Raw genomic sequence first — 14,832 nt, 5'->3', positions numbered from 1 at the left:
AGCATTCAAAGTGATTTTTCACGGGTGTAAATATTACGCGTGACGTCCATAATTACGTTAAATTTTAAGAACTAAAATTCTGTTAAAAATTCTAGATTTGTGCTATCATTCTGGGGTTTTGCTGAATAATACTTTAGGGAGTTCTCTTACAATGCTGAAAATTCAATGAGTTTTGGTGAAATTCTAGAAAAGTTATTTACATTTTAACGCGCCTGATAGCGATTGTGCTCACACAGCGTGCTACTCATACGTGACATTACGATATACATAACATTGAAATATAGTCATACTGTTTTTTGTATATTTATTTAATAATTAACTTGTTGTACTTGCAATGTACAAGAAAAATAATTGAACACCATCAGAAAATTCACCACCAGTTTCCCCTGTTGACTGTGAGAGCCCCTCGGAGGCGCAGCGCATTCTGTGTATTCGGCTTTATTGTGAACGAGTGGTCCGGGTCACTTGTAAATTCCGAGCAAACTAAAGGACTACTTGGGGTACGATGTTGTTCGGGAAAACCACATTAGCTTAACGATGGATCTTAAGAGGTACTTTAAGACTCTCTTGGCCTTAAGAGGCTTTCGAGAAACCCAGCCCAGAGTTTTTATGTCCTGAATGAAGTTGTGGCAGGACAAGCTGAGGTGTGAGGTGCTTCCTGGGAAACCGATGTCTAAAACTTTACACTCCTGTCTCAGCTGGGTCACAGAGACACTTACATTAGTGAATTAAATTTGATTGCAGTCAGGCCATATCAGTATATTTTTCTGGCATGTTTGGCTTTGCCTTATGGTACATTTCTTGGTCAATAATGTGGTTATATCAACAGAATCAAAAGCACTATTCTTGGGGGCGTCGTGGCTGAGATGGATAAGGCGCCACGCCATAAATCCAGGGACCTGGGTTCGATTCCGACCCGAAGTCATTTCCTAATCTCTCTCCTGCTCATTTCCTGTCTCTACACTGTCCTATCCAATAAAGGTGAAAAAAGCCCAAAAAATATCTTTAAAAAAAAAAAAGCACTGTTCTCAATTCTGATTGGACAGAATTACAACCCTAATTCCAAAAAAGCTGGGACGCTGTATAAAACAAATTAAAACAGAATATGAAGAGTTACAACTCATCGAAACCCTATATTTGATTGAAAATAGTACAAAGACAACATGTCAGAAGTTGAAACTCATCTCATCTCATCTCATTATCTCTAGCCGCTTTATCCTTCTACAGGGTCGCAGGCAAGCTGGAGCCTATCCCAACTGACTACGGGCGAAAGGCGGGGTACACCCTGGACAAGTCGCCAGGTCATCACAGGGCTGACACATAGACAACCATTCATACCTACGGTCAATTTAGAGTCACCAGTTAACCTAACCTGCATGTCTTTGGACTGTGGGGGAAACCGGAGCACCCGGAGGAAACCCACGCGGACACGGGGAGAACATGCAAACTCCACACAGAAAGGCCCTCGCCGGCCCCGGGGCTCGAACCCAGGACCTTCTTGCTGTGAGGCGACAGCGCTAACCACTACACCACCGTGCCGCCCGAAGTTGAAACTGAGAAATTTTATTGTTTTTTGAAAAATATATGCTCATTTTGAATTTGATGTCAGCAACACGTTTCAAAAAAGTTGTGCCGGGGCAACAAAAGACTGAAAAAGTTGTGTAATGCTAAAAAAAAAAAAAAAACTAATTTCGTTAATTTGCAACAGGTCAATAACATGATTGGGTATAAAAAGAGCATCCCAGAGAGGTGGAGTCTAACATTCCTCAATGTAAAATTGCAAAGAATTTGTGGATCACATCATCTATGGTACATAATATCATTAAAAGATTCAGAAAATATGGGGAAATCTCTGTATGCAAGAGACAAGGCTGAAAACTGACATTGGATGCCTGTGATCTTCAGGCCCTCAGGTGACACTGCATTAAAAGCAGACACGTGTCTGTCGTGGAAATCACTGTATGGGCTCACGAACACTTCAGAAAACCATCGACTGTGAAAACAGTTCATTACTGCATCCACAAATGCAAGTTAAAACCAGATATAAACAATATCCAGAAACACCACCACCTTCTCTGGGCCCGAGCTCTTTTATGATGGACTGAGGCGAAGTGGAAAACTGTCCCGAGGTCTGACGAACCAAAAATAGAAATTCTTTTTAGAAATCATGGACACCACGTCCTCCAGGCTAAAGAGGAGAGGGACCATCCGGCGGGTTATCAGTGTACAGTTCAAAAGCCAGCATCTGTGATGGTATGAGGGGGCATTAGTGCACATGACATGGGTAGCTTGTACATCTGGGAAGGCATCATTAATGCTGAATGATATATACACGTTTCAGAGCAATATGCTGCCATCCAGACAAAATCTTTTTCAGGGAATGCCTTCCTTCTTTCAGCAAGACAACACCAAACCGCTTTCTCATCTCATCTCATTATCTCTAGCCGCTTTATCCTGTTCTACAGGGTCGCAGGCAAGCTGGAGCCTATCCCAGCTGACTACGGGCGAAAGGCAGGGTACACCCTGGACAAGTCGCCAGGTCATCACAGGGCTGACACATAGACACAGACAACCATTCACACTCACATTCACACCTACGGTCGATTTAGAGTCACCAGTTAGCCTAAGCTGCATGTCTTTGGACTGTGGGGGAAACCAGAGCACCCGGAGGAAACCCACGCAGACACAGGGAGAACATGCAAACTCAGAAAGGCCCTCGCCGGCCACGGGGCTCGAACCCGGACCTTATTGCTGTGAGGCGACAGCGCTAACCACTACACCACCGTGCCGCCCCAAACTGCTTTCTGCACATATTAAAACTGCATGGCTCCGTAGTAAAAGAGTCTGGGTGCTAAACTGGCCTGCCTACAATCTAGATCTGTCTCCCATTTAAAACATTTGCCGCATTATGAAGCGCAAAATATGATAAAGGTGACCCTGAACTGTTCAGCAACTGAAATTGGATATCAGGCGAGAATGGGACAACATTTCTCTTTCAAACCTACAGCAGTTGGTCTCCTCAGTTCCCAAACGTTTACAGAGTGTTATTAAAAGTAGAGGTGATGCAACACAGTGGTAAACATCAAATTCAAAATGAGCATATATTCTTTAAAAAAGCAGCAAAATTTCTCAGTTTCAACATTTGATATGCTGCCTTTGTACTATTTTCAATGAAATATAGGGTTTCCATGATCTGCAAATTATCGCATTCTGTTTTTATTTACAGTTTACAAAGCATCCCAACTTTTTTGGAACTGGGGCTGTAAATTCCTGATTAATTTTTAATCCAACAAGCAAGCTGCTTTTATGTCTTTTTATTAACTTTAAACAGATAGAAAACAAAAGACAGATGCTGATGTGCTGATGAATGACTGCTATAACATCATGGTCATAGGTGATAAAAGGAACTAACTTGCAGGTTTGGCACCCTGTAGAAGGGCAATTCCATGTAAATGTCAACCTCACCATGCAAAAATAAAGCAACATGTAATACATCAAAACCACTCCCAGAGATATCACCTAGGCCTGTATTTTACAGATGTGAATAAGTTGAACCAATTTGTAACCAACCTAATGTCACTGTCAGTCTTTCTTTCTTATAATGTAAAACCCAAGCTAAAATCAACTTTGATCATGTACAATTCTATAGTATTACCACAAGCCACAGAAATGTATGCTAAAATCCACAAAACAGCAAAACAATAGCCATCCTAAATATTATTTAAGAACTTTGATAGTTTTAGCTGATATTTAGAGAGTTTTTCAAAGGGTTATGGTGGTTAAATTGTTGATTTTCTAAACATATGCCATGTCTATTTCAGACGCGTCACATCCATAACGGAATTTCGTCACATCCATAACGCTGACTTTTCCTTCCGAAACTCTGCATGAAATACAAAATATTTTAAACAAAGATTTTTTAATATTCACCTTGGACCCCGGGCGGCACGGTGGTGTAGTGGTTAGCGCTGTCGCCTCACAGCAAGAAGGTCCGGGTTCGAGCCCCGTGACTGGCGAGGGCCTTTCTGTGTGGAGTTTGCATGTTCTCCTCGTGGGTTTCCTCCGGGTGCTCCGGTTTCCCCCACAGTCCAAAGACATGCAGGTTAGGTTAACTGGTGACTCTAAATTGACCGTAGGTGTGAATGTGAGTGTGAATGGTTGTCTGTGTCTATGTGTCAGCCCTGTGATGACCTGGCGACTTGTCCAGGGTGTACCCCGCCTTTCGCCCGTAGTCAGCTGGGATAGACTCCAGCTTGCCTGCGACCCTGTAGAACAGGATAAAGCGGCTAGAGATAATGAGATGAGATGAGACTTTGGACCCCTCTATCAAATGGATATCTCCATTTCGACATTAGGTTTACAATTTCACAGAGTTTGATAAAAATGTACAGTCACCCAAGAAAAGTGATACTTTTTCTGTCACATCCATAACGCATCTTTTATTGGCATTTTCTGGCATGCCCTAGATGTACTATGGGAATTGTTCTTGTTCTATCACTTCTCCAGTATGGTACAGCCTTAAAATATGCAACACCTGTTTAAATACTGGGAGACAATAAAACATGCACTGGGTCATTTGTTGCCATTTTGAGTTCAAGTGTCACGTCCATAACGCTGGAATTGCTCAGAACTGGGTTCAAGGCAGGATAAGGTGACTGTTCTCTCGCTTCGCTACATCGAATATCTACTCTAATCTGGGTTTCAGAGATGCAGTAACTCTGTGAAGCCACATCACTCAAAAAGCAGAACTTCTCCAACAGTGTCTTCGAGCTACAAAAAACAGCATCAAACAATTCAGAAACTGCTCTCATGGCTGCTCGTGGCAGCCACCCATCTCTCGTGCCCTTCCCTCCCACGTTCACTTCAAAGCAGTCCGTCCTCTCACTCGTGATTGTAGAGCCGACGCAAAACCAGTGTTTCCATCAATCCTGCGTGAGGACGGACGACGAACCCGTTTCTCCTGATCGAGATAAGGGTGGAGAATGCCACGTGCTCACTCCCCCTGCATCTCGTCTCGAGTTTAAACAGTGACAGTGCGAGTGTTTAGCGTCATTGATCTTCCCTTTTTTAGACTCTGCCTGCTTTTCTGTAATCTCACACTGAGATGTAACTTCCTTTCACTGTCTGAGTCAATTCTACAGACGTAAACAGGAGACCTCAAGCTAGTGTTCAAAATACCAGGTCAAAATGCCACGACTAAAACGTTTCCTTAATTATGTGTAAACTGGCTACGTCTGTAGCCAAAGTACACTACTGTTCAAAAGTTTGGGGTCACTTTGAAATGTCCTTATTTTTGAAAGAAAAGCACTGTTCTTTTCAATGAAGATCACTTTAAACTAATCGGAAATACACTCTATACATTGCTAATGTGGTAAATGACTATTCTAGCTGCAAATGTCTGGTTTTTGGTGCAATAGGTGTATAGAGGCCCATTTCCAGCAACTCTCACTCCAGTGTTCTAATGGTACAATGTGTTTGCTCATTGCCTCAGAAGGCTAATGGATGATTAGAAAACCCTTGTACAATCATGTTAGCACAGCTGAAAACAGTTGAGCTCTTTAGAGAAGCTATAAAACTGACCTTCCTTTGAGCAGATTGAGTTTCTGGAGCATCACATTTGTGGGGTCGATTAAATGCTCAAAATGGCCAGAGAAATGTCTTGACTATATTTTCTATTCATTTTACAACTTATGGTGGTAAATAAAAGTGTGACTTTTCATGGAAAACACAAAATTGTCTGGGTGACCCCAAAATTTTGAACGGTAGTGTAGGCTTCGAGAACCACCAGGCGAGAGGAAAGTGAGTCCAAGATACTCAGCACCATGTGCATTTTGACTTCTTGAGTCAAAAGAAGTCCAAGGAAAGGGAACGGGTCTGATCTCACCATCACTCTGTCACGGGCGATTGCTCTAAGACAACGAGGGAGGCTCAGCCTCCTCTAAAAATGCCCTTATAACTCTAATGTGCGCGTGAGTTTCTCCCCCTCGTGACAGCGCGATGCAGCGCAGCCTCAGTGGACTTCAATGGCATTTGGGAGCTATGCGCTTTTCAATCTCAAAATGCAAGACGATTATTGGACAAATACTGTGAAAATGCCCGCCTACGGACTCCCACGGACTCCCAGCCTCAGTGGACTTCAATGGCATTTGGGAGCTATGCGCTTTTCAATCTCAAAATGCAAGACGATTATTGGACAAATACTGCGAAAACGCCCGCCTACGGACTCCCAGCCTCACATGGGAGGGACATGGCAGGTTCCGCGAGGAGACTGGTGATTGGTGAAAGTGGCCGGATATTTTCTTTGATTGACAGCTCGTTTCAACTATAGACAGGCAGCGATGAATTTCAGTTCAGTCCCATGCGGATTCGCAAGTGCTGTGGTGTATTGCTTACATTTCGATTTCATTCATTACATACGGTTTCTACCAGCTTTTTTAGTTTGTATATATTTTCATTGTAAATAAAGTGCAAATATAGTGTTGTCAAGTTTGCTATCTTAGTTCCAGAAATGTCGTTTACTTGAGTGACTGAACTTGAACTTGAGGGGGCTAGTCAGCTAGCAAGAAAGCTGCGCACGGATGCCAAGCATTGCTGATTTAATTTTGGCGAAGCCATTTGCCAGTCTTCCTTTCGAGGAAAAAATTAAAATTAAAGAGCAGGGTAGACCAACGCCTCAAATTGACTTGGTGAAAAAGGTAGGGAATAATACTCGTTCCTTTCAGTTCTCCTGGTACGAGAAAGTGAATTGGCTAACAGCAAGTGACCCACATCAACAACAGTAAATAGGCTACTTTAGTAATATGTCATGGATGGACCAAAAATATAGAATCTATTTAAAATGTTTATGCTGAGTATATTATATTGGAATATATATTTTTCTGGATATGAATTAAACACGGATACAATTTGGAAAACATTTTTAAACAAAAACACAGCCGAGAACATTTCACACTACAGACCTGGATTAAAAGTGAAGGGTTATCAAAATTGTCAATAAAACATTTCTCAGTCAAAATAAGTAAAATATAGGGAAAGTGTCACTGAATGAAATGTGTGGCACCCAGCTCTACTGCTGAGGTTCCTGACAAAGAGCTGCTTTCAATAATGATCAATTTTTAAACAACATGCCACAATTTTAAAATATAAAATGTTAAAATATACACCCCCCCAACACCACCATCATGTATATTGGACAGTAGGCTAATGGGCCAAAAGAACCTGTTATTTCACAGTTTGTGACGCTGCCAACAATCAGCCAGATCAGAGGCAAGAGTATGGGCAAAATTGATGTGTTTTTTCTTTTAAAATCTGGAAATATCGTAACCGACCAGCCTCCCCTGTTTGAAAGACTACCAGCCGCCACTGCACTCTGTATAGTCTAAATGTCTAACAGAAGCAAGTATTTGGCTAACATTTTGTTATTACTGCACTGTTCCTGTTTTCCTGAATACGCCGTCATTGAAATAGATATCACTGAGTGTGAGCGTTTTAAGTTTACATGAGCTTGACTGTCAGTGTTTAAAAGTGATGTAATGGCATGTTGTGCTAGTAGTGGAGTTATATAACGACCGTATGCTGCACTGTTCTGCTCAAATTTGTCACTGTTCCTGCAATAAGGAAGGAACTCCAGTTCTCTAGTCTCTGACTCTGAAATGATCGTCTGCCATCTGACCCGTCTCTGAAGTGCTCCTTCAGTTCCCAAAAATTCTCTGTAACCAGTCACAAAATTTAAAATGAAGCTTTATGGCCTTGTTTAATGATTTATTGTTTGGTAATGGACTTTTGATTATGTTGCTGGATTACAAACTGACCACGCCCCTTTTCACAGGGCTCGGGCGCTGACTGGATGCTTTGATGAGGATGTAAATTCTTTGCTTGTTTGCAACAGACGTCACTTCCAGTAGCGATCCGCCTCATTACGTATTCAGATTTCCAGCTGACGCCCAGGCATCGTATTTCTTTGCAGTCGCTTTGAAGTAGTTTCTTGTTTTTCGCCTCCAAATATGCCAGATTGTTGCTCTGTATTTGGCTGTTCAAACTGATCAAATTGAGAAAAAGACAAACAGTATTATAGGATAACAAAAGACGACGTGCACAAGGGTGAAAGAATGAGAAAAATCTCAAAAAGACGCTGTGAAAATTGGCTCGCAAACCTTTCACTGCGTTCGAAAGGAATCGAGAGTCCACATGCTCGTGTTTGCAGTGATCGCCAGCTTTATGGATCTAAAATCAAAACTTCTAATGTTAAATGAGTTTTCTTACATTTTGGATGTTGCAAAACAAACCGATGATGAAATAAGTTTGTAGGTCAGCCTTGACTGAAACTCGACTGTTTACATATTTTTTCAGGTTGTCCAAGCAATTTGTACAACCCCAATTCCGAAAAACTTGGGATGCTGTGTAAACTGTAAATAAAAACAGAATGCGATAATTTGCAAATCATGGAAACCCTATATATTTCACTGAAAATAGTACAAATACAGCATATGAAATGTTGAAACTGAGATATTTTATTGGGGTTTTGTTTTGTTTATTTTTTAAATATGTGCTCATTTTGAATTTCATGTCAGCAACACGTTTCAGAAAAGTTGAGACGGGGCATGTTTACCACTGTGCTGCAAGAGACCAACTGCTGTAGTTTTGAAAGAGAAATGTTGTCCCATTCTTGCCTGATATACAATTTCAGTTGCTCAGCAGTTCGGGGTCTCCTTTGTCGTATTTTGCGCTTCATAATACACCAAATGTTTTAAATGGGAGACAGGTCTGGACTGCAAGCAGGCCAGTTTAGCACCCGGACTCTTTTACTACGGAGCTATGCAGTTTTAATATGTGCAGAAAGTGTTTTCGTATTGTCTTGCTAAAAGAAGGAAGGCATTCTCTGAAAAAGATTTTGTCTGGATGGCAGCATATTGCTCTGAAATGTGTTCAGCATTAATGATGCCTTCCCAGATGTACAAGCTACCCATGTCATGTGCACTAATGCACCCTCATGCCATCACCGGCGGCACGGTGGTGTAGTGGTTAGTGCTGTCGCCTCATAGCAAGAAGGTCTGGGTTCGAGTCCCGTGGCCAGCGAGGGCCTTTCTGTGCGGAGTTTGCATGTTCTGTCCGTGTGGGTTTCCTCCAGGTGCTCCGGTTTCCCCCACAGTCCAAAGACATGCAGGTTAGGCTAACTGGTGACTCTAAATTGACCGTAGGTGTGAATGGTTGTCTGTGTCTATGTGTCAGCCCTGTGATGACCTGGCGACTTGTCCAGGGTGTACCCTGCCTTTCGCCCGTAGTCAGCTGGGATAGGCTCCAGCTTGCCCGCGACCCTGTAGAACAAGATAAAGCGGCTAGAGATAATGAGATGAGGTGGGGTTTTTTTGGGTTTTTTTTAGCATGACACAACTTTTTCAGTCTTTTGTTGCCCCTGTTCCAACTTTTCTGAAACCTGTTGCTGACATCAAATTTGAAATGAGCATATATTTTTCAAAAAACAATAAAATTTCTCAGTTTCAACATTTGACATGTTGTCTTTGTACTATTTTCAAAGAAATATAGGGTTTTCATGATTTGTAAATCATCACATTCTGTTTTTATTTACGTTTTACACAGCGTCCCAACTTTTTTAGAATTGGGGTTGTAGACAAAGAAGACGTAGATTGGGCTCCTACACTAAAAATGGGCCATCAAAAGATACAACCTGTGTCTGATAATGCTTTGAATGAAAAGACAGGACGGTGAAGCGTGTTCTAAAATGATGACATTCTGAAGGAGCCAGTGCCCTTCTTGAGCTTCAAAATCAGCCATGTGTATAAACTATGGATTTAGCGATAACTAGTCACTGTTCATGAAACTAGTTGAAATGAAATCAGTTACAGGTTTGAAATGTCATGAAATAAAATCTAAGTTATCGTTGCAAAAATGCCTACAGCAGATCCGACTTGAATCACCAACAAAACTTCGGCTTACGTTACTTAGCCTCACAAAAATAAGATGATTATTGTCCTTGAGAAGTCTTATTCCAACGTCATGAACCCAGCCACAAATGGAAAAGTTATAAGCGTGAAGACTTTCAAAACTTGTCATTTGATTCTTCATGTAAAACAATGCTTGGACTACCAGATAATATCCAGAAACTGTAAGTTTGGAAAGTTGTTGGAATTGCTTGAAAAGTCTGTCTTTTTTAAGCCGTAGGGCTCTGATCCATCATAAATATATTTTTCTTGATATCTTGATTTTGTTTTTCGATCTAGTCCGTTAACAGTCAGATGTAGAATGTTTTCCACAAGATCACGACGGACGCGTACTCGGCTTGGACGCCATCTTTGATTGTTGCCCGTCACTTGGAAACCAGAAGTGAACCAGGAGGCAAAAAGTCACGTGACGGCAAACAAAGAATTATGCAAATCAAATGCTAGGACATTCACAGTCACCAAATCTCAACCTAACTGAGCAACTATGAGACGTGTTCTCCACCACCATCGTCAAAACACCAACTGAGGGAAAATCCTTGTGGAACAACATTCTTCATCCCGCCAACACGATTCGAGAGACGTGTCGAATATATGCCAAGGTGCACTTAACTGAGAGCGCATTCATGACTCCTGCGTCATCAAAACTACTGAAAATGAGCCAGTAAAACAAAAAATGTGTATGATGTTGAGATTAACAGCTTCCGTCTGACACATATACACACACACAGACATGGAAGGAAGGAAGGAAGGAAGGAAGGAAGGAAGGAAGGAAGGACTTCCCTGTTGAGAAAAACAATATGCTCTTTCACAGCCTCTTACAGAAACACCAGCCTGCCTCCTGTGTGTGTGTGTAAGAGTGTGTGTGTGTGTGTGTCCCACTGCGCTCTCATTAAAGATGTAACCGTGACCTTCCCCACTCTGAGACAGCATATAAACATTTTCCTGTTGACACAACCATTTGCTGATCAGACAAATTCACTCCAAAAGCCATTCTGAGCTCCTCTAAATCCAGCTAAAGCCAAGAAGTGAATCTGCAACACACCCATTATGGACCACATGCTTTTTCACTCACCTCGATAAGGAAGTCTCCGGTGCGCAGTCCGGCTTGCCATGCTACCCCGCCCTCGTCCACAGACTCGAGGTACTGCAGGGCGGGGAAGGCTGGGGTCGGGGTGAACTCCTCGATCGGGGTGTCAGCTAGAGATCCACATGTGAGGAAAAACAGACAGATGTACATTATGGGACAGAACTAGGACTGTGAGATGCTCTGTTCCAGATGTTTACATCGGTGAGTCTCAGAATTGGACCCGTATGAATTTCTGAAAATGTTACAGTCGTGAAAATCACACATTATCACCGCTATTATATTTAGGGGTCCAAGCACCAGCGTCAACTCAGATAGGTGGACAATTCAGGAAGAGTTATTGAAAAAATATACATAAGGATCACAAAATAAATTCATACCGGGGGGGGTTGTGGAGTTATTTTACAATTTTACAAGGACAAGCTACGTGACTAAGCAATACTTTTCTTTATACATTGGCGGCGGTGGCTGTCCATCGCTAGCGATGATGACTGTTTCATTAGGATGTGCAGAAACGGAGATGGGCCGCGAGGCCCGCACCAGAGCTCCTCGTCTAATGAAGCGCCTTGCACAGTAAGGTAAGACAAACGATGTTGTGCCCCCATCGTGTTGTCTCTCCGGACCTCCAGACCTGATGCCAAGTGGTGCACAAAAGTGCCACAGACCTGACGGGTATACTGTATATACACTATATTGCCAAAAGTATTTGCTCACCTGCCTTGACTCACATATGAGCTTAAGTGACATCCCATTCCTAATCCATAGGGTTCAATATGACGTCAGTCCGCCCTTTGCAGCTAGAACAGCTTCAACTCTTCTGTCCACAAGGTTTAGGAGTGTGTTTATGGGAATTTTTGACCATTCTTCCAGAAGCGCATTTGTGAGGTCACACACCGATGTTGGACGAGAAGGCCTGGCTCTCAGTCTCCGCTCAAATTCATCCCAAAGGTGTTCTATCGGGTTGAGGTCAGGACTCTGTGCAGGCCAGTCAAGTTCATCCACACCAGACTCTGTCATCCATGTCTTTATGGACCTTGCTTTGTGCACTGGTGCACAGTCATGTTGGAAGAGGAAGGGGCCAGCTCCAAACTGTAAAAACAGTCTGCATGCCTAGGTGCTTGATTTTATACACCTGTGGCCATGGAAGTGATTGGAACACCTGATTCCGATAATTTGGATGGGTGAGCAAATACTTTTGGCAATATAGTGTATCTTTATACATAGTTATAAGGGTCAGAAGGCTGCTGATATAGTGGACACCAGCATTTATTCCTGTCCACCAACCAGATGAAAAAAGTGATATAATACTAGCTAAGGTTGTTATGGCGTCATGGTTCGTCACATTATTCTGTATGATTGGACAATTATTGCAATTTTTATTTTCTATTAGTTAGTTTCCAGTTGAGAGTACGCCGTGCGCATTCTGGCTGCTGCTTCTCACTGGAGCTTTGTATTTTAATTTTTTTAAATTTTTATTTTCTCTTTTTTTGTGTGCGTTTGTGTAGTTTGATGTTTGTTTTTGTTTGAGTGTGTTGTCCGCCGGTTGTGGTGTAGCTCCGGACCCAGTTTTGGGCGTCGGTTCCCTCCAGGCCTTGGTTCGCTGTGGGTGATGCCTGTGCTCCTCGCTATGGACTGCAGTGAGCTTGTTGCTCATTTTAACATCGTGGTTGTCCAGCGGTCTGTGCAGCGGTGCTTCAGTGATTGGCGTGATGTTCCGAGTGATGTTTCTCTGTGGCATCGCGGTGGCTGTGCAGGCAGTTTGGGACACACCAGCGCTCGGCGTGGCAGTGCGTTTGTGCTCACTTTGTGGATCCATGGCTCAGTGTTCCAGGCGGTGTTGCCCGGTGCTGTCGCGGCAGCTGTGGGACTTGTTTTCGTGCACCTTTTGATGGGACTGTGGCTGCTATACCATTGGAATGACATCCTGACCTTTATTTGATGGACTCTTCTTTTTCCCCCTATAACTGTAAAGCGACCTTGGGTTTTGAGAAAGGCGCTATATAAATTGAACTTATTATTATTATTATTATTATTATTATTAATTAGGCCTGCCTCGGACATTTTTCCCCTCCCCTCTTTTGTTTGCTTTTGGCAGTCTGTTGTGGTTGACGATGACGTTTCATCTTCCTCCCCTCCGACATCCATCCCCTCAATGCCTTCCATGGGCCCGCATGTGACAAAGGAGACCAATGCAGTACCCACAAATCCGGGGGCAGATGGTGCAAGGGAAGATGCCAGCTGGGGCAGTTGGGTGGAGTCTTCGGGCTGCGCGCTTCTCCTCCCGGTCTCTTATGCGCTTCTCCTCAAAGCGCTGGACTCCATTCTTGACAGTGCTCCTCCAAGTGGTCTGGTTGGAGGCAAGTGTCTCAAGGTCTCCGGGAGGGATGCCGCATGCGTTCAGGGACAACTTCAGGTGGTCCTTCCATCTCTTTTTTGGGTGCCCACGGGGGCGCTTGCCTTCAGCGAGTTCACCGTAGAGGACCAGGAGAGGAAGGTGAAAGGAGTGCATGCAGATGACGTGTCCTTTTTTGTTTATAGCCCTCTTTTTTGGCACTTGATGTACTTGGACCACAATGGAAATAAGTGTTTGCACTTTATTGTACTACTGTGCACTTGTATTTTGTACATTATTTTACTAAATAAACTTGTTCATTGATTCATTCTACCTCAACGATGACTTCATTTATTTTTGTCTACCTGTTCTTTTTTTTTTACTTTCATGGTTCTCATCTCTATTTCATCCAGCTGTGCCTCCCCAAAAACATAGACTGGATTCCACAACCCCTTCTCCCTCTAGACTTCCCTTAAATCATACTACAGCATCATCTGTTTCTCCACATAGGGAAGCAACAGCACTGAAAACCCTTTCTACTGCTGTAAACACATTTCATTACATTGCTACCTTTGCTGCCATTCCTCGCATGTTAGTAACTTTATCATTCCTGACAGCTATCAAACGCTCAAACGAACATTACATTCCAAACCAGAAATATATTTATATTTACCATACTTGGCTGACACTTTTATCCAAAGTGTTGTACAGTTACAGGAGACAGGAGAGTGAGCAGTTGAGGGATAAGATAAGCCCTTGCTCAATAGCTCAACAGATCAATGAATTTCTTTCTGGGCCACTGGATGGCCGTTGTAACTGTGCCAATATTGTGATGTTAGCGGGACGGATAACCGCTACCTTCTCACGGGAATAATAATGGAAATACAGCATCAACCAACAAATTACCTCCAGAATTACTAACCCTGCTAGCATTTAAGTGTTTATTCACAGGTGAAGCAACGTCAGGTTGAATCACTGTTGAATTTTGATTTGATTTTGAAAGTTGAATCATCGCTGATATTGCGACATTGTTTCAGCGTCTTAGTTTTCAATACGGGTGATGTTAGGGAGGTCTTGTGTCAACACTGATGATAATAATAATAATAATAATATACATAATCATATATATTATTATTGATTATGCAACAACAACATCAACAATAATAATAATATATTAATTTAGATTTTTGAAGTGGTCTGACAATCAAAATATAATAAAATGTGAAATCAATAATAATAATTAAGCTTATATAATAAATATAATAAATCTATTATAAATAACAAATAAATATATGTAATAACGAATATATATAAAATTTATTATTATGTAGTAATTTTTTTATTATTATGTAGTATTTTGATTTTTGAAGTGGTCTTATGATCAAAATATAATAAAATGCTAATTCAATAATAATAATAATTATAATTAAAATTATATAATAAAATATATAATGAAT

At 42.0% G+C, this 14,832-nt stretch overlaps 1 protein-coding gene across 1 annotated transcript in view; it reads right to left on the bottom strand.

Moving 5' to 3' along the window:
• shank2b (SH3 and multiple ankyrin repeat domains 2b) overlaps positions 1-14,832 on the bottom strand; it is a 423,060-nt gene that overhangs the window by 95,591 nt on the left and 312,637 nt on the right. The window contains exon 15 of the mRNA XM_060928256.1: positions 11,032-11,156. Coding sequence (XP_060784239.1) covers positions 11,032-11,156 — 125 coding nt within the window. The remainder of the gene's footprint in view (positions 1-11,031; positions 11,157-14,832) is intronic.

This window comes from Neoarius graeffei, chromosome 8 (assembly GCF_027579695.1).
Source record: "Neoarius graeffei isolate fNeoGra1 chromosome 8, fNeoGra1.pri, whole genome shotgun sequence".
NCBI lineage: Eukaryota > Metazoa > Chordata > Actinopteri > Siluriformes > Ariidae > Neoarius > Neoarius graeffei.
The sequence above is the reverse complement of the archived record's forward strand: the minus strand, read 5'-3'. Positions and strand labels throughout refer to the sequence as shown.